The sequence below is a fragment of the Hirundo rustica genome, chromosome 4 (assembly GCF_015227805.2).
Source record: "Hirundo rustica isolate bHirRus1 chromosome 4, bHirRus1.pri.v3, whole genome shotgun sequence".
NCBI lineage: Eukaryota > Metazoa > Chordata > Aves > Passeriformes > Hirundinidae > Hirundo > Hirundo rustica.
The window spans coordinates 52,307,216-52,323,437 of record NC_053453.1 but is presented as its reverse complement, the minus strand read 5'-3'; the positions used below and the strand labels follow the sequence as shown (position 1 = coordinate 52,323,437).

The window sequence follows — 16,222 nt, the reverse complement described above, 5'->3', positions numbered from 1 at the left end:
GACTCCTTAACCAGTGTCTGTGTGGGATTCCACATTTTTTACAAAGCTGGAGTGTCAGGGTGTGAGGGACAGGAACTCTCTGCATCTTGTCTGCCCCTTGGTCAGGTGTGTGGCTGTGCTTTGCTCACTTATATATTTGTTTGTGAAGCTGGAGTTCTCTTCTGTCTCTGTGTGCAAAGCAAATATTGACTTGAGACTAATGGCATTTGCAGCTCCAGGATATGCCTTTGCCTGACCTGAGTGAGACACTGATCAGGGAAGGGAAAGAAGGCCAAGGGCATCCTGCTGAGAGTTTCCCTTGGACATTTCATTGGGCAAATCAGGATTATAATTTGGAAAACGTAAGCTTTCTGGTTGTGAGAATACAAAATTGAACTGCCTGGTTCAGTGCAGAGCTTTTGTCTGATTTCTGAGAGAGGGAGATGTTAAACTGGACACAATCTACTTGGGATTTCAAAAGCAGAGCTGGAAGAGGCTTCTGGAATTATACCTACATATAATACATATACATATCAGGAGGTGCATAGCCTCCTGATGGGTACTGTGACTTTCAATCACTTCTTTCTCTTCCAAAGCTCTTTTTCTTAATGAAGGAAGAGAATAGAAACCAGCTGACAGTCCAGAGGTGGTAGTGGGATTTACTGCATCCACTGTTGTTTTCTGTTCATTAAACATAAAGGAAAACAGAGTTTTTCCCATGCTAGCTTACTGCCAGCAAAGGTGTTTTACTGTCAGAACAGAGGTGCAGTTCTTGTAACAGTGAATGAAAATTATTCTAGAAAGAATTGCTATGCTTGTTCCACTCCTGATGATGATACTCAGTGGAGGTTCCTGCATAGTTACTGGTTGTAAAGTTTTCAGGATACAAAAACATTCCTTGGTAAAATGTTTGTTTTCTGCACAGCCTGCGAGAGGTATGCTGCCTTTTTTTGGTGGATTTGGGGGGGGGGGGCGGAGTTTTCCTTTCTCCTTTCTCCTTTCTCCTTTCTCCTTTCTCCTTTCTCCTTTCTCCTTTCTCCTTTCTCCTTTCTCCTTTCTCCTTTCTCCTTTCTCCTTTCTCCTTTCTCCTTTCTCCTTTCTCCTTTCTCCTTTCTCCTTTCTCCTTTCTCCTTTCTCCTTTCTCCTTTCCTTTCTCCTTTCTCCTTTCTCCTTTCTCCTTTCTCCTTTTGTCTCCTTTCTCCTTTTGTCTCCTTTCTCCTTTCTCCTTTTTTTTTCTAAAATCAGTGGAGGAAGAGCACTCCTGGGAAGGAGTTTCTGTCCCAAAAGAAAGGTTCTTCTGGAAGGCTCCAGATGGCATCATTTCGTGCTTAGCACATCCAGGCAGTACCACCACAGGCTTAGGTGGAGATCACGTGGCTAAAGAGGCCAAGCAGGTAAAACACAGGCAGCAGGAGATTGCTATCTGGTGTTTGCCAGGAGCCAGGTAATTGAAATCTCTCATACTACAGGTGTGGGGAAGAGACAGTGCGTCCAAGGGAGGCACAGTATTCCCAAGTGGAAGTAAATTTGCCAGACTCCTTTGCAAACATCAATTTCTGAAGGACACCTGCACTAGAAAATAAACTATTTGGACATAATCCTGCGTGACGTGTGTTTGCAACTCCAACAAAGGTGTTGCAGATGGAGTTCTTCAAATGGCTGTACCTGATGCTGACTGTGGGCTTCCCTTGCAGCCTGCTTTTTCAGGTACATCTTACCTGTCTTCTAGCAGGCTGGAATCAATGGTGGTGATTTGTTTTGGATTCTGAATTCAAAAAGTATATCTGTGATTAACAGGTACTATTTGCATTTTTGCAAAAAAATACATTTCTTTCAAAATATGAGGACTACCTGTTGTGTGACAAATTGCTTCATATAAGAAACTTAAATTGCCTTCAAACATGGGAGATGCTCCTTAATGTGTGGGTGAAACTGGTTTTAATTTCGTAGTACTGAGGGTTTGGGAGTTGCCATTAATATTTGTTGGATCTGATGTGTTTTTTCCTTTGTATTTCTTACTGTTTCTTTATTTCAGAAGTGTGTACGTTGCAAATAACACAGCAATTTCACACAAGTGGTTTCATAAGCTTTGTGGAGCCCCTTTTATTACTTGCTATCTCCTGGCCAGGAGAACTTGAGAGTTGTTTTAGGTTTATATCCCTCGGTCAAAGGAAGACCTTAATATGTCAATCCCACGTACCACATCTCCTCCTCCTGGCTCGCACTAGCTGGTGCCTGGCTGTGTCAGGGAACCTTCTTCCCAGTTCCTGTGATGCTGAAGGGCTGGTTCAGTGGCCTCAGCACCTTCTCTTGGAGACACCTGGCTCTGAGAGCAGTGCCCGGAGCAGTGTCTCCATGTGCCACAGGAGGAGCCTTCCCTTGATGTGATTCCTGCTGCTCACCCTGCCCTTCTGCACAGCCACACCGGCAGGAAGGTGAGCCTCACACTCTCTCTGGGCTCTGTCCCAGATGGATGCCTGCAGGAGGGTTTCTATGGGAATCAGGGGCAGGAAAAATCTGTTCACCAAGTTTAGTGCACTAATGTGAGGGATAGGAGAGCAGGGGAGTGATTCCCAGCAAGGCAGAGGCCAAGGCGTGATGGACTGGACAAGGGAGGGTGTTCCATTTGCTACACCTATCTTGGGACAAGGAGAGACTCACCAGCACTCTTTTGCCCTGTTCCCAAGCGCTGTGGTTAATTCCCTTATTATGTTTTTTTTCCTCAGCCACATGCCTGACACCCTGGCCTGGCTCCTCCACAGCAGGTTGTGTCAGCAGTGGTTGTGCATGCAATGAAGATTTCTAATGGCTGAGGGGAATCTCTGCTCACAAGCTTGAGGCACTGAGGATGGGTTCGGAGCACAGGCAATGAGAAACATGGCAGATGTACTGACTGCATTCCTAATAAAAGCCATTGGAAACAGGGTTAACTGGGCTGAGAGAGGGCAGGGGAGAAGCACAGGTTGCAGGCTTGGGAACAGAGCAGCCATGGTCGCAAGGCAGTGACAAAAGCATCAAAATACATGCACAGCAATGTTGAAAGGGAAGTAACTAATGTTAGCCAATTTACCTCCTTGAGGGGCATGGTCTGTGTGTTCCCTTGTAATATGAGCATGCAGATGCTCATTTTGTAATTGTTGTTATGTTTCAACTACTAAGAGTCGGTGCTAAGGGAACAAATGGGACTAGAGTGTAGGGAAGAACAGACAAACATTTACAGAACTAGTGGACATGCAGCTGGCCATCCTGTGGACTACATTACTTCTCAGAAACATAAGCTGGATTTTATTTTTTTGTTTGTTTGTGATTCTTTTTGCCATAAGAATTGGTGTCATAATAGATCAGAGTATCTGTTCATCCATGCTGGCCTTTCTCAGGCAGAGAGCTATTTAAATCTGTAAGGTGGAAACCTTATCATTTATATTCCCAGACACTGATATTTTTTTATGCTTTTGCAGTGTTTTACAGCTGCTTATCTTGGAGTGCTGTAGCAAGTTGCCTCCTGGCTGCAAGTGCTCACTGGAAAGTTCACTGAGATGCAAAGGCAATATAAGCTTGTACTAATCAGCACTGTGAAAGAACTTGGGTAGGGCCTGTAGGATGAATCCCTGGGGTTTCTCCTTTTAGCAGCTTACAGTCATAAGTGGCTTTACTGAAAATGGAAGCTGGAAAAGCCATCTTAGGTGTCCAAATGTTAATTTCTCCTAGGTTCATTCCCAAGGAAGTATGAATGACTGATCTCTCCCATCACTGGCTTTATCTGCTTGGTAGAGGTGGCTCTTGCTTGTCTCCCACACACAAGCTGACGTTGATCATAAAGTCCAGAATCTCTCTGAGTACTAAACTATTCCCTTGTTTTCCTGGAAATCCCCATAGAAATCCCCACAAAAATCTGCTATTAACTAGTGTCAGGAAAGCAAGGAGGGGAACTCTATAGCCTGATTTAGTTCAGAGGACCCTGGTTTATGACTCATTGATAGCGTCTCATCCACATCCACGTGCTTCAGGGAGATGTATTCTGCAGCCCTATATACTGTATTCATGTGCTTTGGGGTGCTACTCCTAAAACGTCTTTTGGACTTATTGCATCTAATGATACCCCCTTAAACCCTTTTCACTGCTCCTGTTCCTTCTCCATGGTCAGTGTCTTCAGAGAATGATGATGTATGGGCTGTCTTCTTAGTTTACGTCATTAAGTACAGGACTCACAATATGCAATGGAAAAGGTGTTGAAAGTTGACTTGGGTTTTTTGACATTCTTTCAACCAGCTGTGCTGTTATTTCCACAAGAAATTTGGCAAATAACAGTGTGCCCTTTCTAGCTGGTCAGTAGGTATGAAACCAAAAGGAAATTCCAGTCTCTGGAATTTATTCCTTGTGGGGGCAGAATTGAAATACTAAGGAGTTTAATTTTCACATGAGGAAGTTGCATGTGAGGGGTCAGTCAGTCCTCCACCACTAATTGAATCCTCTCATCACCCTTTTTTTCTTTTTATAACAGGAGTGTAACGTCTCACCTCTGCAGATAGCATTTCTGGACCGGCTGACGCCTGTGCCTCTCAGCCTTGCCTAGTGCAATGTCAGGTGAGCACACAGAAGTTGCCACAGTATCTTTTCATTTGGTTGCCTGCTCTGTCTTCAGATGAAACTTCATAACAAAGGTTTCTGGTCCCAAGAGCCATTCTTCACATGACCATATTTTCTGGTCAGATTGAGAGGGAGGAAACTTTGTGTGACACAGCAGCCTTTTCACTCGGGGTAAACTCATTTCCTTCTTTCACCATGTGGAAGTTTTATCAGCCAGGGAACAGAGAGGAAGAAGGAGGTTAAAATGTGATCTGCCTTCCCCATTTGCCTTAAGATTTGCTTGATTCTGTTCTCCCACCCAAGATTTCCACCAAAGTGAGTGGCTCACAATGACTGTGAGAGATTTTTGCTGTACAATGATAGCTCTAGGGCAGGCAGAATGCTAAACAATAACTGGAGTTCAGTTGTGGACTTCTGAGATACAAGCTTTGCTAAAACTAGGTCTTCTCCTACTTAGAGAAGCAAACTATCCCACCCTGTACTTTTTTCTAATCCTTCCTTCCTGGTCCAGCTGGTTATTTCAGCACACATAACTCTGGGGGAGACTATGCTTCAAGGCCAAGTAAACCTTTGTCTTGCTGATAGAACAATAGAAGACTTGGGACATGTTTATCTGCTTCAATTGCAAGACTCGATCTCTACTTGTATTCCAAGGGAAGCTGTTCACTGGGAGTCTAGCTGAGACTGGAAGGGTGCTTGTCTTGAATACAAAAGACCAAGATTATAGGCATACTCTCGTCGTTGCAGCTCTCTGTACATGGTCTGGCAATATCCCAGCCAGCTGGGAAAATAAGGGAGCAGCTGAACATCTTTCTGAGGTCTCTGATTTTCCATTCTGGTGCCTGAGTGACAGAGTTTCAGGGAACTCTGGAGTGCTGCTGGTGCTGGTCCATAGGAGGAATTTACTTCTGCAAAATAATATTTATTTGGTGATGCTACCCCTGGCTTGTTGCTGATCACACAGTTTTTCCAAGCAGGTGAGTGATCATATGATGCCATGGAGCTATTTCTCTTCCCTAAAAATTGCTTTCTTAGAGGAAACTCCATTTGGTCCTTTTGCCTCTTTTGCTCAACAAAAAGGAACAAAACCATCTGAAATTACTGGCTTCCCTGGTGAAGTGGGAGCTGTCTCAGTGTTTAGAGTAGCAGTAGCAACAAACTGATGAGTGAGTCCTTCCCATGCTGGAACAGTCTGTGTGGAGTGTGTATCTTCCAAGGCTGTTCTTGCAGGTTTTCACTGCTATGTGTTGATCTCTTTCTGTTTAGGCCATCACACTCCCTCTGCTGGGGGTCCCTTCTCAGCACTCACACCCAGCATTTGGCCTCAGGAGATCCTGGCAAAATACACACAGGTACAGTGTGGGGCAGGGTTGAGGGTGATCTCTGGCTCTGCAAAAGTAGAGGGAACCTGGTGTTTTCTGGTGATCTCTGAAAACCACAGGGAAAAGGAGGGGGAGATGTGCACGTTTCCTCCTATGCTTTAGTTGTGGGCTTCACATGTTTTGTGGCTGCATCCTGACTCTTGCAAAGAGGATCTTGCAGAACACAAAGACACTTCTGTGAATTATTTCCCTGCTGTTTTGCAACTATTGCTCCACTGTAAAATGTTGACACCCTCAGGGAGCCTCTGTCATCATCAAGCTACTCTGGATGGCTTGTGCATGGCAGGAAATGCGAGACTGAAGCTTGTCACCATGTGGGTAGAGAGGAAGGAAGGAAGGAAGCAGCTATGGAGTTTTGTAATTTAGCCACAGTGTTTGCTGAAAGCAGATTAAAGCTTTCTGTGGAGCAATGTGGGCAATGCTTCTTGGGTGCTGGCTGGGTGCAGTGCCTATCAGAGTCCCCACAGAAGGTGCAGTTGGGCTTGCAGGAAAGGGGAGAGAGGAGTAGGTTTTTACTCCTAAAGAAAGCATGGAAGTAGTCTCCAGTGTGTATCCCCCAGTATGCCCCAATGCCAACCATGAGCACAGATGAGGAAGGTTGAGATTTGGGTCATGGCCCTTAAGTTTCTTTGACCTATAATTTCAACTTGCATCACAGTTGCAAATCCCAGTTTTGCCTGCTGCGTTTCAAAGGAAGTTTGAGAGCAACAGGCGGGAGATGAAGTGGAACTGAATTTGCGGTGTGTGTGCAGAGGTAACAGGAAGGTTGGCTGTGTATTAGCGATGCAGACAGTAGAGGCCACTTTAGCTGGTATGTGTATATTCCTCAGTCCATGAGGAGGGCTGCATGTCCCTCCAGGTGGGCAGTTCTGATCTTGATAAGAAGCTGAGCTCAAGTCCTGCTGGGAAAATCTGGGTTTTTTATAGGTTTTTTTTCCCTGGAGAAGTCAAAATGGGAATGGCGGGCAACATCTTCTCAGCTGGGAATTGTGGTGAGAGACTTTAAAAATTAACAGGCAAGGATTCTAGTTGCTCACAGGGCACAGAGTGGGCAGTGGTGGAATGAGGCAATATCTATGTGTCTCTGTTTGGTTATTCAGTGATAAACTGCTGAAAATGTCTGTTTTCCTTCCTCACGTCTCCCAGAAAGAAGAATCTGTCGAGCAGCTGGAGTTCCGCTATGATGAATTTGGTTTCCGAGTTGACAAGGAAGGTAAAACCAGTCCCATCCTTCCCACTTGCATTGTATCCAGCCCTTCCCATGCTTTCAAGTGTGACAGGATTTTGCAACCATTTTGTGCTAAGTCTTGTCTGTATCCTACCATTTGTAATCAAGTGCGTTAGATATGCTGGCCTTATGGAAGTCCAGAGCATAGACAATGCAGCAGTCATTTCCATCCCCTTATGTTGTGCCACGGGGAAGAGGAGAAAAGCTGAGGAGTTACCATTTCCATTAGCAGCTGCATTCTGGAGAAGGGCAACTTTCCCAGTTCACAGTGGGATCTCCATTGTGTTCTATAGCACTGCAAGGGCTCATAGCAGGCACAGGGAAATGTGCTGTCTGCTGAAAAACTCATGGCCAAGTTGAGTGGTGGGATGTTTTGCCCACCTCAGCATCTCAGCAAAGTGTGGGGCAAATTGTAGGGGAAAAACCTACATCCTAGTTTTTCTGCAAGCTGTGGAGGCAGGCAACCAAATAGAAGGAGGCATGGAGTGCTGTTGAAGCTGAGAATTTAACTACAGCAGCTGGCTGCCTTAGCAAAGAGGAAGAGAAAGGAGTAGGAGATGTAGGAATTGTTTCATGTGCTCTGGGGATCATTCCCAGGGCTCAGGCTATATAATTTAAGGGCAGAAGTTGTTTACATGTGTGCCCTGAGGCACCTTGAGTCACAGAGGATCCTCTTTGAAGCAGTGACCTGAAGATGAAGACAGAACACAGTGATTTTTTTTTCATCCAGAACATTTGATAGACCTGTGCATTATAAAATCACAAGAAAGATTTGGAGTGCATCATTGGGATGTATTATATGATGAAGGACAGAGTGCCTTATGTCAAACTTGTCCTTGTGCTAAAGTATCTATTTTAGGAAGCCAGCCTCAGGTTAAGGTGCTCTCTCATTGTGAATTTGGAAGTCTCCTTATTAAAGTGTTTTTGGTGATTAAATATTCCAAAAATAAACATTTTGCACCTCATTACTTCCATGAGTGTATAGCTTCTGCTTCCCAGCTCTGAGGCTTGCTATGCTTTTGTCAGCCTGATTTACAGATCCTTACAAAACCCAGCAGGATGACTGCTGCCAGGATTTTGTTTAATTCCAGACACACTGTGCTCTAAATCATGAGTAAGTAGAGACTAGAAGCCTGCCAACAGCTTCTTAGTTCTCAAGGTCCCCAGCTTATGACCATAAAATTTGCTGCATGGAGTAGACAGTTAGAGACCAACCTTTGCCTTTCCGTGCTCTGACTGGAGGATATGAATGTTTTGAATGTGCTTTTTGCAGTTGGCCATCCTATTCCCTGCCCTGCTGTGTGTTCATTTCATCTCCTGTTCCCTCGCTCACTTGTCTCTATTTCTTTCTCTTCCCTTTGCTGAAGCAGATGGTGCTGAACCAAACTCCAGCAAGCTTTTGGGAGTCCCACTGACGGAGGAGCCACAGCAGAGGCTCAAGTGGCAGGCTCATCTGGAATTCACACACAACCATGATGTGGGTGACCTCACCTGGGACAAAATTGAGGTCACCCTGCCACATTCAGACAAGCTGCGCTCCCTGGTGCTGGCCGGCATCCCACATAGTATGAGACCACAGGTGAGAGTGCTGCCTGTTCTGCGCAGGCACTCCTGCCTGGAGTAAGAGATCATGGAATGGGACCTCTTGGTTGAGAGATTATGGCTTCCTGTGGTGGTCTGAGTGACTTCTGTCTCTGTTCACCCTATCCCCCTAGCTGTGGATGCGCCTTTCAGGGGCTTTGCAGAAGAAGAGGAACTCAGAGATGTCATATCGAGATATCGTGAAAAACAGCTCTAATGATGAAACCATTGCTGCCAAACAGGTAGGAGATGCTTCCTAGTGCTGAGTGGAAAGAAGGGCAAGATTTGCTGTGTGAGGAAGACAGGGTGTCTACCTGACACCTGCAGCAGGGGCAGTTGAGAGGACCCGTGGTTAAATCCTGCTAAAACTTAATCCTGTAGGGCACATTTCTCCTCTGTTTTGTTGGAATAACAATTGTTTAGCTCTGCTCTTTCCTAGGACAGCAGGGAAAAGGTTTGATCCGTGCTACTTACAGACTAGAAAAATGCTGCAGTTGCATCTCAGCAAACATACTCACTGAGGGAATGGAAGGGTGAAAGGCTGACAGGTGCACCTCTGTTGAGGTAGTGGCAGCTGCTTTCAGGGCCTTTCAGTCTTTGTTCCCTTGAACACAAAGTTTCCAAACACCAACAACATTATTAAAGGGTTGACTTTGACTTCACGGATTTGGCCAGGTTGTTGGTTTTCTCTGGAATACATTTGTTGGGAAGCCATGCTTGACATCCAAGCAGATGTAATTCCTAGGATATATAGTGTATGTTTCCTATTATCAGTAGTAAAACTAGGGTCTGAGTTTAGACAAGTGTTTCTAGGGATGCAGCAAGCCACTGTCTGCACTGGTGTTTTCCCACATATCAATGAAGGCTGTTAAAACTGACCCCAGGTACTTGGACAAGGACACCTCCTTTGATGCCTGAGGGCTTTTGGGTGGGTGTAGGGAGGCAGAGTTCTCTGAGACAGAGGCTGGAAATGCAGAGAGCTGAAGGCAGTTTTTCAGATGCTGCAAGATGACTCTGTCCTTGCTTATGGCTGCCTGACAGATTGAAAAGGACTTGCTACGCACAATGCCCAGCAATGCCTGCTTCTCCAACATGAACAGCATCGGGGTGCCACGGCTGCGCCGGATACTACGGGGACTTGCCTGGCTCTACCCAGACATTGGATATTGTCAGGGCACTGGCATGGTAACCTGCTTTCAGGGTGTCTTTGATATGGATCAGTTTGTCTCCGGTTGCTACATGGGAGCGAATGATTTGAGGTAGTGCTGCCTGATACTGTGGTCTCCAGATGAGCTGAAGAGAAATCCCTTCCACCTGGAATACTTTTCCTAAGGAAGGGAGAACAGAGTAGCACCACACATCCAAAGATATGGAAGACTTTGGTCCATCTGTTGGGGAGGGGACAGTCATTGTACTGAGGAGAAATTCCTTCAGTGGAGGCTTTAGTAGAGCTCCTGCAGAAGGAAGATTTCTGTCACCTAGATACTGATCCATCTCTCCATGTGAGAAAGTGGGGAAAGAATTCCAATCCTCTTAGAACATGTAGTTTTTCTTCCTTCAAAATCCTAGGTGGCTGCCTCTCTGCTGCTCTTCTTGGAGGAGGAAGATGCCTTCTGGATGATGTGTGCTATCATCGAGGAACTGGTTCCTGCCTCCTACTTCAGCACCACCCTCATGGGCGTGCAGACAGACCAGCGTGTCCTGCGGCAGCTCATCGTGCAGTACTTGCCACGCCTGGACAAGCTGCTTCAGGAGCACGACATTGGTAAAAGTGTGCCCTAGAAATTTCTTGCCACGGTGAAATGCAGACTAAGAGTATTATTCTTTTTTCACAAAGGGGAGCATCAGGGAGAGGAGCAAACCTCCTAACCCTGGAGGACAATGTGTGGAGGAAAGCCCTTAGGAGAGTCCACCTTCACTGGTTGACTGACTTCCTCTCTTGTGATTATTTTCCATGTTCACAGAGCTCTCCTTGATCACCTTGCACTGGTTCCTCACATCTTTTGCTAGTGTTGTCCACATCAAGCTGTTGCTGCGTATTTGGGACCTCTTCTTCTACGAGGGCTCTCTGGTGCTGTTCCAAGTCACTTTGGGTATGCTAAGTATGAAGGTAATTCCCAACTCCTCTCCGTCCTTTATAGTACTTCAGTGTTTAATTCTGAGATTTAGAGGCAAGAAGGTTTTGTATCCACTTGCTGTATGTGGTTTGGGAGTGTGTTGGGGAAGATGACTTCCTGCTGCCTTTGGAACTGGAGCTGTGAAAAACTTCTAAGGCACTTCAGAGAAATTAGAGATTGCTGTGTGTACCTCATCTGTTGCCACATAATTTAACTTCATCAACTGCCACCCTCTAATCAGTCTAGATCCCAACCTGAGGGTCCATCTTAGCTAAACCTAGACCAAGGTACCTCTTGATTTTGCACAATCTAGGAGGAAAGAGAAAACCAAGGTTGTGATCATCTGGGAAATTTTGCATGGCATTGCTTGAATGCTCTAAGAGATGAGCATTGTTCTGACTGCATTTGATTTGACTGGCCTGATCTTTTCCTTTTCTGTGTGAAAAACAGTTTTGTATTCAGTTTACTGTGTGAAGGGCAAGGGTGATCTTGCTGAGAGGGAGGGGGAGCTGGAGCACAGTTTGACGTGGTAGGTGCTCCAGAGTGCAGCTTATTCTCTGATCCCTAGCAAGATTCCTGCTGTGACCACTCCTAGTGGTTAGTGCAGAACAGGTTTGAGTTTGGTTTTCGGTGCTGATTCGATTCCATTTCAATCGTGAATGCTGTGATTCAAAAAAATGCTGTCTAGAATTCTGGGAGGAGAGTGCAGTAGAGCAGTAAAAAATGCTGTTCCCCTCTCAAAAGTAGCTAGAACTTTTCCTGTTTAAGGTTTTTTTAATGGGATTTTCTAGTTGTACCTACCCGGATTGTACAGTGAATGTAACACTGCGTCTACCATCCTCAGGAGCACAGCTGTCATGTTCACCCCTCCAGGAAGCAAAAATGACTGTATTGTTGCAGGAGGATGAGCTGATCCAGTCCGAGAGCTCTGCCTCGATCTTCAACACGCTGTCAGACATCCCAAGCCAGATGGAAGATGCAGACGTGTTGCTGCGAGAGGCCATGCGCGTGGCTGGCTTGCTGACGGACGTGGCGCTGGAGACCCAGCGCCGCAAACACCTGGCCTACCTCATTGCTGAGCAGGGGCAGCTGCTAAACTCCAGCACCACTGTCAACAATCTATCCAAAGTGAGTGCACAGAGTCCCACTGCCCATGCTGCTCCCATTTTACCATTCCGTACGTATTCCCACCCAACTGCAGTTTGTGAACAAGAGGTCCTCCTGTTTGAGAGGATTTTTGGTTCCAGGATAATAAGCGAAGAAAGTGTATTGGGAAGTTCTACAGCAATGAAATGCTGCCAGATCTGTCCTGGTCGATAAATCCCCAAGTGAAAGGGATATTAGCATTAATTATCATTATTATCTGTAATTATCATTCATGAGAGTGATGATGAAATGTGATGCATTTCATTAATGGAAACAGAAAGAAACAACAGAAAAAAACCAGCTTATGCTTTTGGCAGAATTTGCTTGGAGCACACAGAGTAGGAACTGGATTTAATCAATTAGTAAGAAACCGGTGCACTAAAATAACCTTGGAAGGTAGAGTCAGAGAACAGCAGCAGCAGCTGCTTTTGAGAAGCTGAATTAAAAATGCACCTGTGTTTAATCTTGGACTGAAATCTACAGTTGCAGACAAGACACTTTGGCAATTTTAAAATGTAATAGCTATCCACTTAGAAATTTATATGCAATTACACGTGGAACTGCTTCTTACAACAAATAGAATTAGAGTTAAGATTATTTACATGGATCGTGGTTGAATCTTGAACTTCAATTATGCTTTTGTAATAATTAAGATATAAATAACCTCTTGCACGTGGAGCAGATGGGGCAGTAGAGCTGGTTCAATGCATTAGGACTAGAACAACTTCTCTCTGAAACTGCCAGCTCACTGGCCTGCCCCTTCTAGTGGTAGCTGCCAGGACTCCTTGCCTAGAGCTGACTGGTGTTGAGGGTTGCTTTATTTTATTTCTGAAGTCTGTCCTAATGTGTGCACTTTGTTCTCTCTCTTCCATCTCCTGCAGATTGTGCGGCGCAGGACTCAGCGCAGGAAATCCGGCATCACCTCTCTGCTTTTTGGTAAGGACAATCCTGCACCTTTCTTGTGTAGTTGGTGGCTGTAGCAACTTAGGAAGGAGGGGAGCAGGCAAAGAAGGGAAACACTGGGACAGAGAAGGGAGTCAGAACTGAAGGATGAGAGGGAGGAAGTGTGGTTTAGTACATGCTTTTTTGATCTGACCTCAGTAAATTTTAGGTTAGACAGTCCATGAATTGTGACCAACAGGAAGTGCAGCTCAGCCCACCTGTAATGTCCTTCTTGCACTGACCAACAGGTCAGACACATTTGCTGGCAGACTTTACGCAGTCCACAGGTTGGATGTGGTACTCTCTGATCTTACTCTGCTCAGTTCAGGAACATCTCTGAAGATCTGAGACAGGGCAGGATATCTAGTTATCTACTGTGTCACCCATCAAAATTATAAATTAAAGCGTCATTATATTTCTCCTTACTTATTCTGAGAGTTGTGAATGCTTTTGACTCTTAATTTTCTACACTTATGAGCCAAGCCAACATATGTCCAGAAAGGGCACAGTCAGAATAGCTTATGCAGGGGTTTAAGAGTAACTTATTTTTCAACTCCATAAGAGCCCTTTCTGCTGTAAGCCTCAAAGTCATCATCTTAGTTGAAATTGGCTAGCCTCCTTGAAATTGCCACATGTCACCACAGGAATTGTTTTCCGGAAAGAAGACAACATCCTGAACTTACAGGGCTCGAACAGTATTCCTGTTGTGGTTGAATGGCCTGAATAAATCTAAAAATGGGCTTTACTGGTCTTTCCAGAGAGGAGCTTTTCTGATGTTCTCCAGGAAGCTGATATTTTGTCACAGGCTTCCTACAAGCACATAGAGCATTACATAGAAAAATTATGGTGCTATACCCATGATGCTGTAAAGTCAAGCATGCAGAATTGAAGAAATGCAGGAAAGTTGCTGGTGCAACTTAAACTCAGAGCTTTTGTATGTAATTTGTTATCATACAGTGGGTACAGACTGAACTTGGCTCAGAACTTGGCTGCCACACACATCTTTCTTGTGTCTCAGATAATTTCCTTGACAGTTTGAGTATTTTTATGAAGGTAATAATGAGTTATGCACATGCACGAAGATAAACTTAAAGTTCAAGCTTCAAAATATATCAGTGGTAGAAGAGAGATAATTGATAGGATTTTCTCATTTTAGTGAGGCTTCTGTACAATGACCATCATGTGTTTTACCTAACATTATTCTTAGTATTTAAAATATTGGTTAAAACTGAGAAGTTGTCATCCTGCAGCAGTGAACCCTGTGGAAAAATTCAGCCCAAGTGAGAGGAAGGAAAGCTTGTATGTGATAAATTCACCCTCTACTGGGAACTTGACAATCAGTCCTAGACGTAAAGTCTGCTGCCTGTGATAGTTACTTTGTAGAACTGGCACTTAGCCCTTATCTGGGACGGAACAAGAACTTACCCAGAGCTTAATTCTTCTTCCTTAGAGTGAATGCAGACGTGGTAGTAACTTGGGCAGGAGTCATAGGATCACAGGAGCACTGTTTAGAAGAGACCTCTCATTGTCTGTATTCCAGTGTTTCCTGCTTGGAGCACTCTTGCTATCAACAGAATCTTTTAATCATGTGATCTTAATTCAGATCAAGCTGGTCAGGGCTTTCTGTAGTTGAGATTCAAAGAGTTGAACCAGATTTACAATGCAGGAAGAGAAAGAAATAACAGAAGATAATTTGGTGGAGAGCAAAACGTGCAAGAGGTGTTTTCCTGTTGTGTGGGCATTGCACCAAGGGAATGCAGAAAAGCTCATATCCTGTGCAGAGCTGTGCAGCTCATCAGTCTTTGCAGGCTCAAAGTAGAGCCTCCTCAGGTGTGGCTGGTCATGCACTGGTTTCCTGTTTGGAAATGTAGGTGTTGAAGTTTGAAAGTGTACATGTTGAGAGCAGTGAGTCTGGGAGGCGTGCCAGATGCTTTCCTCTGTACCATATCCACTCTAAGGTGAGAGACTATGGAACTTGATTTCCACATCTCCTGCTTGTGTTTGGCTAGGGTTGATCTGAGGGAGAGCATGGTATTTTGGCCAGATGGGACTGAGAGGTGACAGAAAGAATCAATGATCTGTGTAAATGAGAGCAGTCCACAGAGCTAGTGTAGTTGTGGTTTAGTTTCTTTTCTAGTTACATTCTGTTTTAGTAGCCTGAAATTTCTGGGAATCCCAGCATCTATGTGCTCACCTATCTATTTGCAATCTTTGAATCTCTGAATAGAAGGAGTTCTTGCCTGCTCTGTACTTACCCCTGCATACAGAAGAGGAGATTTTGTTATTTTTTTATTGCTAGGACTGGGAGTAATTATGCCTTACAATTTTTCTGGTCCAGAAGCAAAGTTCAGTTTTCTCTTCATCTCTGTGTATCTGATGTATCTCAAATAATTTAATGTAGCAAATAGAAAACAATTACAAAAATAATTTTATATCTAATTTTGTGCTTTTATTTATGTTCCTAAAGCTTGGGTCGTTTTAATTAGGATCACATGATTAAAAGATTCTGTTAATCACTTTTCAATTAGCAGAAGTGGAATGTGTATATAGCTGTTGCAGCAGCTGTAGCTCAGGCCACACTTTATTCATATTGTTTTCTATAATGCCGCTAGAAGATAAGCAGAGTACTAATTTGCTAGCCAATGATTTACTTGGCTCCTGAGTAAAAGCTGTGTTGGTATAAACACTGGAGTTCAGTGAAAAATACATTCGTTTAAATGTTAATTTTTTTTAATCAAGCTACCACCTCTTCAGTGTATTACAGAGGGAGCAAAAATAAATATATGAAAGTAACCTTTGGATTTAATAAAAAATGATTTTTTTAGAAAAAGAAGCAGAATGTTCCCAAACCTCATGTACCCAGTATTTAAGGCATTCAGATGCATTAACTGTCTAAAGAATCCATCCCATCAGGTATCTTTCTGCATAAGGTGATAGAAATAGGTTGTCAAAACTCCTGAGGGGATTAGTGATAGCTGAAAGATGCTTTGGTAACTTTTACGTTGGGATTATCACCACTTCTGTACACCCCAAACATAAGTCTGGCTCTTAGGGAGGTTGAGTTCTCTCGTGGCTCTGACTTCATGACTGGCACAGGAAAGTAGGCTATCTTGGTTTTTCAGATGTTTTCCAAGACTCATGGAAGAATGTACTCTCAGCCTGTGAGTTACACAAATACCAGAAGTAATTCTACCAAAACCTGATTCAGTTTCAAGAGAATTTCAGTTGAAGGGTATTATTGCAAGTTCCCTAGTCTTGTG

The 16,222-nt window shown here is 44.3% G+C and overlaps 1 protein-coding gene across 10 annotated transcripts in view; it reads left to right on the top strand.

Annotated features, from left to right (window-relative positions):
* SGSM3 (small G protein signaling modulator 3) overlaps window positions 1–16,222 on the top strand; it is a 33,116-nt gene that overhangs the window by 7,911 nt on the left and 8,983 nt on the right. For 7 of the 10 annotated variants that reach the window (XM_040061139.2, XM_040061136.1, XM_040061140.2 and 4 more), the window contains 10 exons: window positions 4,481–4,563; window positions 5,833–5,918; window positions 7,095–7,161; window positions 8,547–8,755; window positions 8,892–8,999; window positions 9,799–9,942; window positions 10,327–10,522; window positions 10,722–10,867; window positions 11,775–12,002; window positions 12,902–12,956. In XM_040061139.2, the coding sequence (XP_039917073.1) occupies window positions 4,557–4,563; window positions 5,833–5,918; window positions 7,095–7,161; window positions 8,547–8,755; window positions 8,892–8,999; window positions 9,799–9,942; window positions 10,327–10,522; window positions 10,722–10,867; window positions 11,775–12,002; window positions 12,902–12,956 (1,246 nt within the window). In that variant the 5' untranslated portion in view covers window positions 4,481–4,556. Of the gene's footprint in view, window positions 1–2,345; window positions 2,415–4,480; window positions 4,564–5,832; window positions 5,919–7,094; window positions 7,162–8,546; window positions 8,756–8,891; window positions 9,000–9,798; window positions 9,943–10,326; window positions 10,523–10,721; window positions 10,868–11,774; window positions 12,003–12,901; window positions 12,957–16,222 lie in introns of all 10 variants that reach the window. The other 3 variants (XM_040061143.1, XM_040061144.2, XM_058420131.1) reach the window with 1 other exon arrangement.